The following is a 16,853-nucleotide window of genomic DNA, read 5'->3' as shown; positions in this document are numbered from 1 at the left end:
GCTCCAACCTGGCTTTTTGGACAGTCTTTAACTGTGCGGTTACTCTTACACTGTGCACAAGATGTGTACCTAGCGGTGTTACTCCTGCATCATCCAGCAAACTACATTGGCTTTGTAGAAAGTTGTAGATCTACAAAGAAAATAGGCTCAAGCTTCAGACAAACTTTTGTAGCTGCTAGTGAACAAGATGGTGTGCAGTTGAAGTCAGATCCTAAAAGCAGCTGAGTGCTTCTGACAGCTAATAAGCTCAATGACATTTGAAAGCGCTAGTCCCCTGGGAAATGGGAAAGGCTGCTTTACGCTGGTATTCTCACAATTGTCTGTCCCTGCCAGCAACCAGTGGCATAGTAAATTAAATAGAGATAGCATGGTGAATCCCACTAAAACAAATTTCAGCATCATAGGATTGTCTGGTGTTTTTCCAGAAAGAAATTAAATGAGAGAACCAGGGATTTGTCACAGGAGGATCTCTTCTGTGTTTACAAGTTAAAGGTTGTTAAAGGTTCATAATAAGAGACTTTATTCTGATAAAATGTAGTCTAAAATGTTTTAGTATCACTGCATTTCTGAAATGTACCCTTTTCCTGGTATCTTATTAATATATCTGCAAGCAGCTCTTTCCAACCTCATCATTTCTCCTCCTTCAGAAATGATGGATTCATTTCAACCTTAACTGTGATAAAGCATTTCTAGAGCACAAAAGAAGTATTTTCTTATTGTTCTCTTGATATCAATAATAACTATTAGCGTGCTTAGCTTCACTGGTTTTGAAAAAGCTCTGCCAGTTTACTCTTCCTGAGCCAGTAAATCTTTCACAACAGATATGGACTCCATGTGTACACTTTTAACACACATGCTACCTTACTATGAGCTGGTTTTGTGTTTGAAAAATAATTAAGGATGTATTACTTGCACCTTTTTTGTTTATTCTGTAAATGAACCATTGAAGTAAATCTAATATGGAATTCTAACTTGACTTGGGAGTTCTTGATGGCTTTTGCATATAACTAACTAAAAATATAGAGTCCAGGGATTTGGGAATTAAATAGTGCTGCTGATTATTTTTTTTTTTTACTCAACAAATTAAAAGGTATAGCTAGATTACTAACAATCTTTCTGTACTAATTATTATATGGAGACAGTTGAAGTCTGCATTGGAAGCAATTTAAACCTTGTGTTTGTGCAGTGGAGGTTACCTATGTTCGTTTGCAATTTTCCATAGCTGTGGTGAAGAACCCCCCAAACAACCTGTGGATCATTGCAGCAGTGCTGGCTCCCATTGCTGTGGTTACAGTTATCATCATCATCATCACAGCCGTTCTGTGCAGAAAGAACAAGAATGACTTCAAACCAGACACCATGATGAACCTGCCTCAGAGAGCAAAAGTGAGTGACTGATCTGTAGATCCAAGTTGTCCATTTGCTTTCTGAGGCTTTAACTGTGTTTCTCTGATAGTTGAAGGAGGTTTAGAATTGAAAGCGTTATTACTCACAGGTTGGATCTTTGCATTTCTCTGTCCTTGATACCACCGGTCACAGCAATTATCCTTCTGTTTTCCTCAGGGCTCATCAACTTCCATCACAGCTTGTCCCTTGTAAGTAGCAGTGACAGAGTAGCCATTACACAGTGATGTAAGGCACTGAGCGATTAGGACTGAGTAGGCTTTACTCAAGGCACTTGCTTCCTTCATAAAATAGCCTACGCCTCATCAGCAGCACATTTCCTATGGGACCTCATTCTCTAACCCATCTCCTGAGCAGCTCCTACCTGCCACAGGTGGCAATGACTGGAGCTCTGGACTCTGGCAGCAGTTCAGACTTGATCCTAACCAAAAGCTCTCCACCCAACTGCTAATCCAACAGATGTTCTTTGCATTTGTTTTTCAGAAAATTTCTCCCACTGTCATTTTTCTTTTAGATGTTTTGAACTTTCTAATTTATTTGTGGATGTTGTTGGTTGGGTACAAACAATTATATTTTCTTTAAAGTTACTAACCCATATTGATTACAGGTTTTGTTTTGTTTTTGTTTGCTTGTTTCTTGTCACAGAATGCTGATTTGTTTCTGTAGTGGAAAAAAGTCTGCCTTCTCAATGCTGCTATTAAATGGCTCTGAAGCACAGCCACCCAAAGTGAGGAGTTTTTAGCCTACAGACCCTGTGTGTAGGTTATATGGTTCCTTCACCCTTTTAGCTGCCTTTGTTCTCCATCGGCATGGGATTGAAATGCTAATTTTTGTCTTTGGTTTCTGAATGCTACAGACAGCAGGATTGTTGTGATTTCAGCTCCGTTGCTTCTGCTGAAAAATGTAGATTGGAGGGAGAGCTGAAGGAAGGCATGATGCATATGACAGCTCTTTCCTCCTCATCTTAGGTTAGTTGCAGATAGGCGCAGCTGGTGCCAATTTGAAAAAGACATTTGTATAAAAAATGAGGTGAAAAAGACATTTCCATTTTGGTTCCAGTATGTTCATTGTAGTGTTATCAAACTAGTGTTAAGGACTAGATCTACAAAAGTGAAACAAACAATATCACAAACAAAAATTAATAACACTGCAGTGATATCATATAATATCCCATTGAAACCTCTGAAATGCAAATCAGGCTTTATTAGGGGCTGTTGCAAATGCTATCACCACTTGATTCTTCTTATATGTAATCTTAGTCCTAGCTAAAGAACGAAATGAGATGGAATTTGTACATTGTTTGAGGTGGCCGTCATTATGGGATGCTTTACAGCTGAAGCAAGTTGCTAAATAAAAAAACCCAAACACTGCCGATTGAAGCTACAGCACAGAAAAAACTTGAAACTATTTTAATATTTAATCCATAGCTGCCATTCCAAAAAGAAAGAGAAGTTGAATTTTAACTCTTCCTGAGGAATCAGATTTAATCGAGCTGTAAGATACATGGTCAAGTTAAAACCTATTCAGTCAGGTTACATTCGCATCATCAGTCAATGTCATCAGATGGGAGTTAGATCTGCAGAACAAACCAGTTGGTGCTGAGCCCCCAGCAGCCACACTGTGCTCCTTCCAGGAGATTTTCCTGCAGACTTGCTCACAGTTGCAGCTGGAGTGCAGGAGGTCCACTCCAAGAGTGCAGTTCCCCTTCTTGGTAGATTTTGAGACTCCATGAAATTTAATTTAAGTCATTTATATGAAAAGTGACGCATTTCAAAGTGAAAGCTAAATTGCTTTCTGTTTAATTTCACAATGATGGCTCCATCAAAAAGGTTCAGCCAGGTCTAGTTGAGCATATGCTGGTATATGGACTGTGGAAAATAAATTCTGCAGTGGGACAGGGAGTGGACTGGTTTTGTCATTCCTGATTTCAGCATCTTTACTTAAAATAAGGCTAAGAAGTGTATCTGGGGAAGATAATGAAATAAGGTCATTTTGAAAATAACAATTTTAGTTTTAATTCCAGCATTAGGGATATCAGGAGTAATGGTGATTACTTGAACTGTGATTGCTACATTTCATGCAGTTTGGCAATACATATAGCTGATGAGCATATACCTATATCACATTTAAAATGCATATCTTTTATTTTGTGGCTTAGAAAAGTACCTGAGACTGCTTGATTAATATTGAATCTGTTCTGTAAGTGGAGTCACAGTAGAGAGATTTTTAGTTTAAGAAGCAGCTTTAATTTGTTTCTGTGTGTCTGAGATTTGCTGTTGAATCACTGGGGCAATTTTTTGATGCCTTTTGAATATCCAGAAAACTGTATAGAGAGGAAAAGAGAATATTATGGGATACTCACAACCTTGGATTTCAGCTGGTTATTTTTCAGCAGTGCCGTTTTAGGTGTTTGGCTTCCAAAAGTCCTGTCCCAAGGGGACTGGCAGAGCAGAGCTGCTTGTTCATCGCTGCAGGTCCTCACAGAGCAGAGCTGCCTGCCACGTCCCTCCAGGAGCACAGTACGGAGGGGTGATGAAGCACCGAACGCTACATATCCTTCTGTAGCTGGGGGGTGATGTAACCTAACAGCAGGATTGCTGCCTGGCCTGGTAATTAAGGAATGACTTCTTTTATTGTAGCAGACTGAAGGCTACGTAAGTGAAGTTTAAAAAATGACCTCTCATATGCAGTGTAGTTTATAATATCTTTCTTAGGAATTGTGTTGCTGTTCTGCATTGCCTTAGCAGTCAGAGACATCTGGACTAAGTTGCAGGGAAAAAGGACTGTTACCATCTTTTTCAATTGGCTCTCCAGTTGTAAAATGAAAAGAAGTGTATATTCAAATCGATGAAATTCTGATGGGAGTTTATTTTAATGTTCTTTCAATGCTGTTTTTATTTTAAGCAACTGTTTTTACTTTGAGGTTTTGGATAGATGTTAGCTTTTACCTCCCTTGCTTTCTAATTCACAGCATGACTTTTTTAAGAGCTGTAATCTGATTTATCACCTTTCCTTTCTTTTAGAGCATGAAGGAATAAGCTTGCAGGTAAACAAAGATAAGATCTGCAGTCTAAGACCTGCAAGCCAAAGCAAATGCTGCAGGCCTTGAGAAAACAATCACTACCAATTTGATAAAGGGCATGGAAAAAAAAGATGAGAGAAACTGTCAGTGTACATGGGTGTACGTGTAGAGAGGAGGGACTGATCACCCTTTCTTTTATTTCTTCTTTCTTATTTTCTTTTTTCCTTTTTTCTTTTCTTTTTTTTTTTTAAAATATCAGTGTCTTTTTCATGATCATTACAAGGAAAAAAGTCCCAGAAACAGCAGGAACTTCCTATATTCAGTCTGCCCTTTGCCAGGCAATGTAATTTCATGGTCTCATAATTCATTTATTATTTCAAAAGCAATATTCAAATACCAGTCCTTAGGTCTTTCTTAGTGCTTTGGCTGTATTGGACATCTACTTTTGCAGTGCTTCAAGATTTAGTCTTGCCAGCTCCCTTCACGGGTGGTAAAGCCATCTGCTCCTGTGGGCTTTTACAAAGCAGAGATCCAAGATCAAATTTTGTTTAACGCAGTCTGTCCGCTGATAAGTATGGCTTTTTCAGCCCTTCCTTTATTGCAGTTTGTTACTAGACATGGTGGTAAGTAGAACTCAGATTAAACTAATCCTTCATTTTCTTGCTTTGGCAGATCCGAGCTGGGACTCTGCAGAGTTCTGTAGTAATTCTCATGTTCTGCTGCTTCTGGTTTGTTTCTGTTTGAGGGGTTTGTTTGGTTTTCTGTTCCTTTGTTGTCATGTGTTGTGTTTTTTTTAAGATACTAAGTATAAGTTAAAACTTGTCTTTCAAAGGAGGGAGAAAAACTGATTTGATCAGCTTTTCTTGTTTATTACCTTTTTTGCAGAATATCTAGGAGGAACTTGACTAAGACTTGAGATAATAAATTTGAAAAACATTATTTTGGTTAAAAATATCACTATATCTAGCATGTTGTGCAGTAGTTCTTCCTAGCTGTCCTTCACACAGCTTTTGCTTTCCCTTTCTTCGTTTCCTTTCATTTTTTCATTTCCTCCGTTGGTAGCTAATTTGGTGGCTGCTTGTGTGGTACCCTGCTTTCAGAGGAGAGTGAGCAGAAGGCTCTGTTGGGGGTGAGGTCATCATGACTTGCCATGGGTTGGTGATGGGGAATTGACATTTTTCTGATACGTTGCAAGTTCCATCGTGGTAAGGTGGGGAGATGTCTGTTCTCCGAAATCAGCATTGCCTCAGCTAGCATCTACTTAATGCACCAGAGATACTTACCAGAGGAATACTGAAGTATGTGAGCACATTACAAACTGTCAGCCTCAGTTCAAACAAGAGACTGGGAATGTGATGAACATGCCCATAAACAAAAAGCATGGGTTTTTTTGTTTTAAAAAATAGAAGACAGCCCCATTATTTTCAGACTGAGATCACCTATGAAATGTATCTGTATTTATAGCTAAAGCCCAGATTTATTAAGGGACAGAACAAAAGAAAATTTTTTTCCAGAATTCATTCTTTTTCTGTGCTATCCCCAAATTTTTTTATCCAGCTGATTTTTTTCCAGAACTAAAATATTCAATGACAACATGACCGAAATCTGAGAGAGACAATTCAGTTTCTGACTGTTCAATTCTGATGTGCTTCCCAAAGTATGCTTGAGGGTTAAAATCACCATTGCTCGCTTCCAAAGTGTTTTGTGGTGCTTTTAAAGCGTTCTGTCAATAGTCTTTGTACTTCAGGAAGAGCAGCCTTCTAGGTTTTGGTAAATTAATTCAATTTTGTGTAGCAAGAACATTTTTGTGTTACATATTTTATCCAGAGATGGGTCAGGAATTTGAGTAATTTATCTTTCATACTGGTTTTCCTTCTCTTTTTTCCAATAGAAAATGGAGGTTGGTGGGTGGTGGTTGTTTTTTGTGCAGTTCTGCCCGTTCCTTGCAAAGGCAGCAGGAAAAGCCCAGCCAGGCTTCAGGGAAAGAGAGGCAAGGCTTTTGCAAATGCCACTTCCCGAGAGAAACAAGTGAAGTCAATAACAACCTTCCCAGCAGGCAACTGGCAGCCAGGGGAAATAGAATTTCACTGATCTGAAAAAAAGATCCTTTTCTGGAAAATGTTGCCCATGAAACTTTGATGTATGCCTTTTTTACTTTGTCTTGATCTGGAATAAATTACTCCCACCCTCTTTGAAAACACAAGATTTTTGTCAGAGAAAGTTTTCTGGTTTTTATAGGGTCTTATTTGTCTCACTTCTAGTTTTTTCTTCTATCTGCTCATTCTTCTGTTGTCTGTTAAAGGAACTTCTGGGGGTGTTACAGCAGGGTACGCAAGGTTAGCCAAGATCAATTTTATACTCGCTAATCATGTTTAAAATATTTTTTAATGGAGACCTCATCAGAAAATGGCTTTGTTGTTGGGCACTCCTATGTCAATCTACATATTTGTACCTCATGTAATTAAAGGAGTTAAGGGGTAGTGGAAAATTTTATACTGAAGTCGAAATTTTATATTAACATATGACGCATGCTGCAAATTTCTTTTTTTCTCCCACTTTTTTTGCAGCCTGTCCAAGGCTTTGACTATGCCAAGCAACACTTAGGTCAGCAAGGAGCTGAAGATGAGGTTTTACCTGTAACTCAGGAGACTGTCGTACTCCCACTTCCAGTTAGAGATGCTCCTGCCTCCCAAGAGAGAGAAATTACTCAGGATGGGAGTACCATCAAAACTGCCAAATCCAATGAAACAAGGAAAAGGTACGGACTGGCATGTTTCCTTAGAGGGGTGGGATAGGGTATGTACTGCTAGTTGCTTAGGAAAAACCTGCAAGGTTTGGCTTCCAGGCTCTGTGTGTGGCAGATGGTTCCTCCAAGATAAATTCTTGGCATAACACTGGTCTGCGCTGGATGTGTAAGTTTGCTGCAAAGTGCAGGATAAAATAAAGTGAAGTCTTCGGAGACTGTGCATGCATAGAGTAGGTAAACGGGAAGTGGCTCTTGTATGCATGCTGGTGTTGTGTAAGAGATGAACCCAAACAAAGCATGGGATATGGAGCATAAACACTGATTGTTTCTCAGATGAACCAAAAGACAGGACTTTAGCCACTGTAAGTTGCTGTAGCTCTACAAACAGGCTCTGTCGCTCCTGAATTGCACCCAATGCCTTCATTAGCAGAAAGAAAACACCAAAACATCCACTAAATTGTGAAAGACCTCTAGATCTAAAGCATCTACAGCCAGACAAAACTTTTGAGAGTGTAAGAACAGACCAGGTAACATCGGTGTATAGGGTAAAGTGTCCCAGGTTGGCAGTTTATTCATAGTAAGTCTACAGGGTTATAGGATCACAGATTCAAGGTCCCCAGGAAGCTGTCTGGCTCTTCCTCTTCTCCCCTGCGGGGTCAATTGCACCCCTAACTCAACTTTATCCACCTTTTTTTAAAGTCTTCCAGTGGTGGGATGACCACAGCTTCCTCAAGCAATCTGTTCTTCACTACTTTCCCATTAGAAGGTTTTATCTCTTGTCTACCCTGAATCATCATCAGAATAGCTGAAGGTCATTGTTTCTTGTCTCGGTGATTTCAGCCAAGGAAAGCAGGTTATCCCTTTATCCTAGCTGTTTTGCATGGTTCAAGTGGATTTTTTCCTTGACCTGCTCTCCTTGAAATTAAATGGAGGATCATCAACTTTTTATTGCTGAAGAATTATACTGAAAGGAAGAGAGGAAAATCAAATTGTTAGGTAAACAGCCTGAATAGAGGTAACAGTCATTGTCTAGTTCACTGGCATTGGTCATAAGCTGAGCTTTTCCTGAAGAAAAAGGGAAACAGAGGGATCCTGAGCTGGTGTCTGGTTTGGCATGCTTCTCTGGTTGCATAGTAAATCACCTAGAACATGGAGAGAGCTGACTGCAGGGAGTACCAATAGAGGACTTAGTTAACAGAGAACTCCCCTGGTTCCTGTGATTGCTTCACTGGGTTTGGGTGTGAATTGTTATTCTGCACTTTAATGTCAGTGGTGTGTTGTTCATACCATAACTACTTGAACTGTGGGAGTCAGGTTATATAGGATGTGTGCACCAAGCAGCTCTTGTCCCTTTTGAAGTCTTTTGTCCTCTGATGAAATTACAAATGGGAGATAACCATGACACTATCTGTGGTTGCTGATGCTGGACCACCACAGATTAAGCCTTTGCAGGAACTAGAATTGTTCTTTAATATGTTTTGAAGTGTCTCCAAAGTCATGTGTAAACATACACAAAAAATGTAAACCAGCCCTATTAATTAACCCTCTGACAAAAGTGATTAAACACTCAGTCCTTTGAATGAGCGCAGAAATTCTGCTCTACTTAATCTGCAGTTTTAAACAAACGTTGAAAAGCAAACTTGATCTGGGAAGTCAAAGGAAAGTTATTCTCATTCCAGGATGTTTTGTGCCTTTCTAAGCAAATAACTAGGAGTTAGTTTTACCTCTTTCAGGATGATAACTTGAGTAAGTGAGAACATGGAGAATTTGAGCCTTTTTTCATTCCCAGAAGCGGTTTCTGGGGATGGAATTTAATGGTTTCTGGAGATGAAGAAATATTTCTTGACCTTTATGTATTTGCTCTTTCATCTGGGCTATTTTGCAGCCAGGAAAGGTCAATCTAAATCAGACTGCCATGGAGTGGCTGGTAACTGATCAGAATATCTTCTCTGATATTACCACTGAAGGGAATTTCGCGGTTAATAATATCATGGCCACTTAAAAAAGATGAATATTTAGATTGGTGGCAGCAGAAATCATTCTGCAAGCTATCTGTGCTCACTGTTTTTCGTTGTTCCCCAGTGGAGCAGATTTTCTTCAGGTGTTGGTCTGTCCTGGATGAATTGGTGTTAGAGGCTGGGATTATTCATTAGCAGTGGCAGACAGGTTTATAAGGGAGAAATGTTACTTTTCAGGAGTAGTTATCCTCAATAGAATTTCACAAGAAAATCCTCAGGCTGGGCTGGACTGAGCTGGGTTGCATGCTGAGTTCTCCTAAATCCCTGTAGCTGGGACAAGCCTGTCTCAGATTATATGTATTTCCACCTAGGCTATCTTCAAAAGAGAGTACTTCAACATTACTTTTCTCATACTTGTCCCATTCTGTTCTGACCACAGTAAAAGCTCTCTACTTAATGCCAGACAGGGCAGTCAGAACCTGAGGTAAATGAATGTTTCAAGCTGGCAATGTAGTCTTGGCAATAATTTTTAGGATGGTTTTTACAGTTGTTTTGCTTTAGTACCATATTCTGGATATAAAGCCATTGTGACAGCAATAGAACTTGATTGGATTTTTTCCTCTGTAAATGAAAGTCGTTGTGACTGAGTCCATTCTTTTTCTCTAATACAACCTATTTACATTATCCTGTAATTAGCCGTGACAATGATAGATTGTAAACGGGTGCATGAGTACAGGTCCTGTAGATAGTTTTCATTCCCATTGTGGCAAGTTTTACATGTAGAAACAATGTGATGCCGTGACCGGGTGTGGAGTAGCACCAAGTCTAACACTGTCTGCTTTGGCCTGCTTTTCTCAACTTGTGCATTAGGATTTGAGTAATTTGCTCCCCCAGAAAGAAGCGAACTTCTGAGAGCTTGCTCCCAGTGCAGGCCAGTTGCACTGCTCATTTCTGTTCTTGCTCCTGGTTGGGACTGAACACTTGCAGCAGTTCTGCTCTGTCCTCCCTTGTCGGCCTGTGCAGGGACCAGTTTTAGGGCAAGAATATGCAATGGCTGAGTAAAACAATCATTTTCTTAGAAGATCCAGCAAGTAATAGTGCTGATTAAACCAGGTTATGTGCAAAAAACCAGAGAATTTTTTTATCACATTGTGTGTGTATGTGTAAAGTGAGCAACTGAATTTTACATTGTGACTGGCAAAACAAGTTGAGCGTAAATGCAGGCTAAATAATGAAGGGGTTAGTTTAGCTGTATATACATAAACAAAGGTCTGCTTTATTTTAGCTGTGTAAACAGCACTGAATTGATAACAGGATTTTTTGTCCTCTGCAGTGCCGCTTCTGTCATTGTGGGGGTTGTGCATGAGATGCGGTTGCATTTGACGCCACTAAGATACCCATCAACCCTGAACTAATTGAGAAGTCCTGTTCTCTGTTCCTGCCTTCACTGTGTTTCTGTGTGCAGTTTATATTCTGTCTCCTTTTGGTACAAAATCAGGCTTGAAAACTCAGTGATGCAAACTGTGTGCAAACGAAATAACCTTGAGATGAGGTTTACAAGGAAGAACTCACAGCCTCCCATGTTGCTATGGTTACTTGCAGCCGGTCCCCGAGTCAGAATGGCTCCATCATCAGCAACGGGTCGGGGAAGCCCAGCTCTGAGCGGAGCTCCCTCCAGAAAGTAATGGCACCGCAGAAAGTGGCAAAAGAGGAAGGAAGGAAAAGAAACGGTGAGAAGTGTTGCTTGTGGTCGCCCCTGGAGCCGTACCCACGCAGGCACTGGCTGTGCTGAAACCATCTTACCATACCTTCAGCAGTACTTGGGCATTTTCTGTGTGTAGCTGTTGTTTTGTTTGGTTGGTTGGTGTTTTTCTTCCTCCTTACTGCTCTGTTTCTCAAACTCACATCAACACTATGGTGCCTACTCTTTGTGTGGGCCTTTGCAAGATTTTTTTCTTCTTGGTTTTTTTTTTCTTCTTTAAATACCAGTAAACTAATGAAAATGTGATGCTGCTTAGTAGGCGGACAGGGTTTAAAGCTTTTTCTTCTGTGTAGAGCCTTAAGATAATAATTTCCATTACTGCTGTTACTAAGCTGGCCCAGATCTGATGAAGATGAATTAACTAGGTAAAAATTAATTTGGGAAAGTGTAAGACAGCCAGTGCTTTAACTTTCCATCTCTTATCCTCCTTGTCATACCTATTTGTTACTAAGACTTACTGTCAGCTTTTCCTGATGCACCTAGGATGCACACTGGATGTTTTTCACAATTCCTTGGTTGATGATGGCAACCTTATGACTTGAGGTGTATCATGAACATCTGATGAGAGTTGAATTCAATCCCCTTACTTCCTTGCTTTTCCTTTGTTCTGTCTCTCTGCTTATTTCTCCTGAGTTACAGCTTTGCTTCCATATTTGCCATATGAATGGGAAACACTGACTGAACCAATTGATCACTTCTCTCTAAAGGAAGGGAATTAAACTGGATGGGGTCTCATCAGCTTCTGTCATGACCACAAGTTTATAATTAAATTGTTAAAATGTAAATGTGGACAGAAGGACTTGGTTAAAGAGAAAATCTTAGTGTAGCTCTCTTCTCCTTTCTCCAGAAAATCACCTGAGCAACCTCTGTGAAGCATTCTGATGGCAACCCTGATATCACACTATGTCATCTCTTGATGATCATTATGCCTAATACTAAAGTGTCATGCAAAGGCTTTGCTGCTTTAGCAGGAATACAGTGCAATACAGAGACAGATACAAAGCACCAAAGATGGCCTCTCTTCTGTACAGCAAAATCGTACTGCATTTATAAGTGTCCTCTGTTCTTTCCATTCATGAACCATAGAGCATTGCATCTTGTGGGGACCATATAGGTGATGTAACTGTAGTGCTCTGTTTTTAAATCAGCTTCACTGAGATTTATGCGCATTTGCAAATTCATACAGGAAAGTGAAGTTGTTAATTTTCTTTTGTTATGTGTTTGTCATCAGTACAGCTTTCTTCTGACACACCTGTCACTTTACTGATTACTCCAGACCTGCAATAATAGGTATTCTGACTGGTCTTTCTCAAAGAGGGCTTTTTTTTCATAGACAGCATAACAATATTTCATGGTTCAAAGTTTCAAGGGTCATAATTATTTTTTCACTGTTTCAAATGCAGCTTATTTTACGAGTCAGCAACATTTATAATTTACACAGTTAAAAGCTGTAATTTATGCTGTGGTTTTTTATTTCCCTCCTCAGGAAAGCCAATATTCAAAGCCAGTGTCAGCTGATGTTTATACGTGTAGGCAAAATAATTAAGTGAAGGTATTCTTTTTTTTTTAATTTTGTTAGGTTTTAGATCTTCAAAGAAAACTGGTAAGAACTTCCCACTTCTTTGGTAAAGAATTGACTAACATCTAACACCTTTTCTTCTGATCTGGACTGTAGTGTGTTTCTAGAACATACACATGCTACTTAAACAAACCTTTCAATGTAGTGTAAGGGAATACTGATTCTTCATTTTAAATCTTAAATTCATTATAATTTTAGCTTCAACTTTATTTGATAACAGTAACTACACACTTTTCAAATTGGACTGGAACACTAACAACTGTTTTACTTACATGTTTCTTTTACCTCCTCTTTTCTATCTTCTGAAAAAAAAGCCTGAATAATGATGTTACTTAATATGGTCATGGTGCTCTTTGTTCAAAGCAGCTAAATGATTTCTAGTTCTAGTGCCATAGTGAAAATATCTTTAGTGTATACTCCATTCATACTATGGATTCTTATAATGTGTTCCTACTGCATGCTGGCACCAAGATCTTGACCTTCTGTGGCAGAAAGGAAGAGCAGTGTTTGCCCTCTGTAGTAGTAGTACATGCTACTATATTCATATATAAAAAATGTGAAACAGATGATAGACTGTTTCTGACTGTTTTGGCTTTGAAGGAACCTGTGCATAAACCAGCTTGTCTGCAAAGCCCTCCATGTAGACAAGTCAGCTCCTTCTAGAGGAACTTCCTTCACTTGACTGCCATGGCCCTACAAATGGTCACCTGGTAGTTTCCAGGCACAGAAATGAAGGAGAAGAATTACATTGTTCCCTGGTAAAGAGATAGGGATGTTTTAGCTGTAGGCATATCTCTTAAGATATGTTTAGGAGAGTTTCCTGATACAAACTTTTCAGAACATCTTGTGAGAAGGAATATGTGGTCATGGGAGGTGAAAGGCCCTCCCCCTTGCCAGAATTATGGAGCTGGCCCCATGTTTATTCTTATCTGCATGTGCAGATGTGTTTTTGATTTTGAGTTGTGTGATCCTAAATGCCCGTTGAAGTTGAAATTAAAAAACCTAAAAATTTAGGCAACCATTCCTTGACATCACAGAGCTGACACTTTGTTCCCTAGTGCTATGATTACAAACACTGTTGTCATCTCCGATATTTTGTTCTTTTATCTTTATCCAGTGTGATTAGCTGGATCAACAGATTCAATAGAATGTGTTGGCTGTTTTAAGAAGGGAGCTGCTTCTCTCCTAGTTGTTTGCCTGAGCTTCCTCTAGCTCTCTAGCCTGGTTGTAGGCTGATTCCTCTAATGCGCATGTCAGCAAAAGCAGCAGCATATTTTCTTCCCTGAAAAGCAGCGTCTTAAAACTGGGATGAATCCCTTGATGGTCACGTGGTTGATTTGGGGACTCCAAGTTAGAATGGCTCATTAGTTGCCATAGTTACGGACCAATTTTAGATTCTATTTATTGCTGACATTTAGTTACATGGAAAAATGACAGCACTGGATGTTACCTCAGTACATAAACTATATGGCTTGTATCAAAATCAACTTCAAATGGAGTGTGTCAGGGTTGAGAGTGAACAATGTGAAACCAGCATAGGCTGACAGGCTTGGCTTAAGGACCTGATGTTTTGGAGGATCAGGAGAACTCCTCAACTAAGCCTTATTTCTATGGAAAACATGAATAAAATATCTATTTGTATTAAATAGTGATGAACTTTGGTAGGATAATTGCATTTGTTTCTTTTTGTTTTTCTTGGAAAACATTTATTAGTATTTTAATAGGATGTTTCCTTTCTAAAAGTTGATGAGTTGCTTTGGGCGCTTAGAAACAAAAATTAAAACCTTTTTTAACAAATGCCCAGTTGCGCATGTTAGAGGACTGTGAGATGAATGAAGCAACCCACAGAGGTACTGGCAATTTCCGAGATGGGTTTGTAAGAGAGTGTGGAAGAGACCAACAGGATATGAACGCTTTCACCTATGATTTTATCAGGCCAAACATCATTCAGGGAGAAGCAAATGGCTGAACCCACTTGTATTTAAAGAACTATAGCAACCTACAGTAAAACGTTTCCTTTCACCAGCTGCTCACAAAATGAAGCCAGTGAAAATGATATTTGTTGATTTTCCAATATTCAAATGTTTGGTTTTGCAGCTTTCCCAATAGCATCTTTGGGAGGGCATGATTGCTTGTTTGTTTTGAGAAAAATGAAAGCTTTAGTTCGGTAGCAGTTCTCAATGAAGCAAATGACTCCATACCTTTTGAGCTGCAAAGTCAGATAGTTGAGCCCAGTTTAGTACTCGAACCTCGTCATCGTGAAAGGACACACACACGTTACAGGTGGAGATACGCAAGCAGCATCTTGTCAAACTTCCTTGTGTAAGAAACCTTCCTTTCCTCCCCCTAGGAATCCCAGCTGGAATACTTCTCCTCTTCCAAGCATGTGGTCTTTGTCTTAAAAAATAGATGTAACTTTTCAGAAGTCTTTCAGTCAAGGGCCTCACTCCTTTATAAAATATTGGTCTCTAAGACTATCATTTTCTTTGTCCAGGCAGAAGCTGTCATTTAATTTTTTAATTCTCTTTTCCTTCTGGTCTTTGTAGGGATATCTGAAAATAAGGTGTCTGCAGGAACAAAGTGCTAGGGAGGAAAAGTTGGCTGTATTATTGGCTTAGCTAAAATCAAAGGGATTTTTGGATCTAAGTCAGCCAAGCCATGATACACTGCCTCGTTTATTCTACAGAAGTGTGGGCCACTGGTTTTCATGCTGGCTGATGTGGCAGCTCAGCCTTGAAGCCAACTTTTCTGAATTTCTGAGTAGCTGTCTGTAGTGACTCACATTGAAATGATATATGGCAACAGCAATTGAATCTAAGAGCAGCGATGTAGCAGTCTGCTTTGACACAGAGTTAGCTGGAGGATATGGTGTATTCCAGCAAACATCCAGACCCCTTCATCTGCCTTCTCTGTGCAGGGTGGGTGAAATGCAGGTTAGAGTGGAAAGGGCTTTATCTTGCCAAATTTTGGTCTGTTAAAATTGGCTTCCTAATCTAACCTAACCAAGTAGGCTTTCTAGTGATTCCAGAGAGTCACGGCTAATTGTGACAGGATCTCTCTGCTCTGGAAGTACTCGCCTTTCCCTCCAGTAAGGAAGAAGCTCAGGCAACTGCACTGGAGCATATGTGCAGGTTTGAAGTGAGATGATTCCCTTTCATGATGCCTGTGCCTCTGAAAGACTGAGAAATCAGAGTGCTGGGAAGAATTTATGGTGTAGACAAGAGTCTGTTCTTTTTGTCATTCATTCCTTCATCCTGAAGTATTAGCTTCATTTGCCCCAGGAAATGTTAGTGGGCATCTTGATCTAAATCTTCATCCCCTCACAGTAAACTCCTAGGCTTTTCTGGAGTAATTTCCTGACATTAAAAAATAAAGTTGAACAAAATCCACTTGTTCAGCTGAAATTGCTTGTATTGGCACAGTTACTATTCTTCTTGAGCCTCCCAGAAGCTTTACATATTGATGCTTTATTTTTCCCCAAAATTTTCAGCTTTTGTGACATAGCCTAATATTTCTCCACACTCTTTCCATTTCTTCCACTGTCTATTTTTTGTGTGCTTGTGTTAGATATAGAGAGCACAGTGACCCTGCTTGCATTGTGCTGCTGACAGTGGACTCTGTTCCTTCAGACATAGCCAATGCCATTTCCTGCTGCTTTTCCACTTGGTTTCGGTTTGCAAGAAGCAGCCAAGTGTTGGAACCTGTTCTGCGAACTTCTGAGCCTCTTCACGCTCCTACAAAAGCAAAAGGTGTAAGTGCTCCACTGCCTCTTTCCCCAGAGATTGGGAGCAACCCAGCAATTCCAAGCTGTCCATGGGGCCACTCTGGTGCTGTATTCACAGGCATGGTGGAACTTGCATAGAATAAGTAAGAAATACTTTCTGTTTGGACTCTTTTAGGTCAGCATCCTAACCCAGCTTGCTTTTTTTATTTTTTTTATTTTTTTTTTTGAGCCAGTCTTTAATTGCATTTCTCATGGCAAGAAAATACTTTATCCTGTGTTGCTAAGGTGCCTGTTGCAGCAGACTTCTGAAGGAACTGGGATCTGCAAGTTGCACAATTGTTTCTTAATTCAGATCTGCCTTCCCCTTCAGAGGAGCTTTGGTCTGCCACTGATTGAGTCTGACAGCAGTTTTCATCCAAGCAACAGCACGAAGGGCGTGTAGATGGTCATGCCATCAGATCCAGTGGTAGTCTGGATGGCTGTGATCTTTCACTAATACGTCAGCTTTGAAGAAGACAAATGTATGGGTTTATTTTGCAAATAGAAATCTATTTCTGCAAAGCCTTTTAAAACTCATAAAGCACTACTTTACTACTTAAAGAAGTGGCTTCTGTTGTAGGTTCTCATGCCTTCCCTTCTCCTTTGTGTCATCATCCTT

At 39.7% G+C, this 16,853-nt stretch overlaps 1 protein-coding gene across 4 annotated transcripts in view; it reads left to right on the top strand.

Moving 5' to 3' along the window:
• KIAA1549L (KIAA1549 like) overlaps window positions 1–16,853 on the top strand; it is a 121,540-nt gene that overhangs the window by 71,195 nt on the left and 33,492 nt on the right. For all 4 annotated transcript variants that reach the window (XM_030483796.1, XM_030483795.1, XM_030483797.1 and 1 more), the window contains exons 11-13: window positions 1,223–1,386; window positions 6,994–7,184; window positions 10,733–10,860. In XM_030483796.1, the coding sequence (XP_030339656.1) occupies window positions 1,223–1,386; window positions 6,994–7,184; window positions 10,733–10,860 (483 nt within the window). The remainder of the gene's footprint in view (window positions 1–1,222; window positions 1,387–6,993; window positions 7,185–10,732; window positions 10,861–16,853) is intronic.

The sequence above is a fragment of the Strigops habroptila genome, chromosome 4 (assembly GCF_004027225.2).
Source record: "Strigops habroptila isolate Jane chromosome 4, bStrHab1.2.pri, whole genome shotgun sequence".
In the NCBI taxonomy this organism is placed as follows: Eukaryota; Metazoa; Chordata; class Aves; order Psittaciformes; family Psittacidae; genus Strigops; species Strigops habroptila.
The sequence above is the reverse complement of the archived record's forward strand: the minus strand, read 5'-3'. Positions and strand labels throughout refer to the sequence as shown.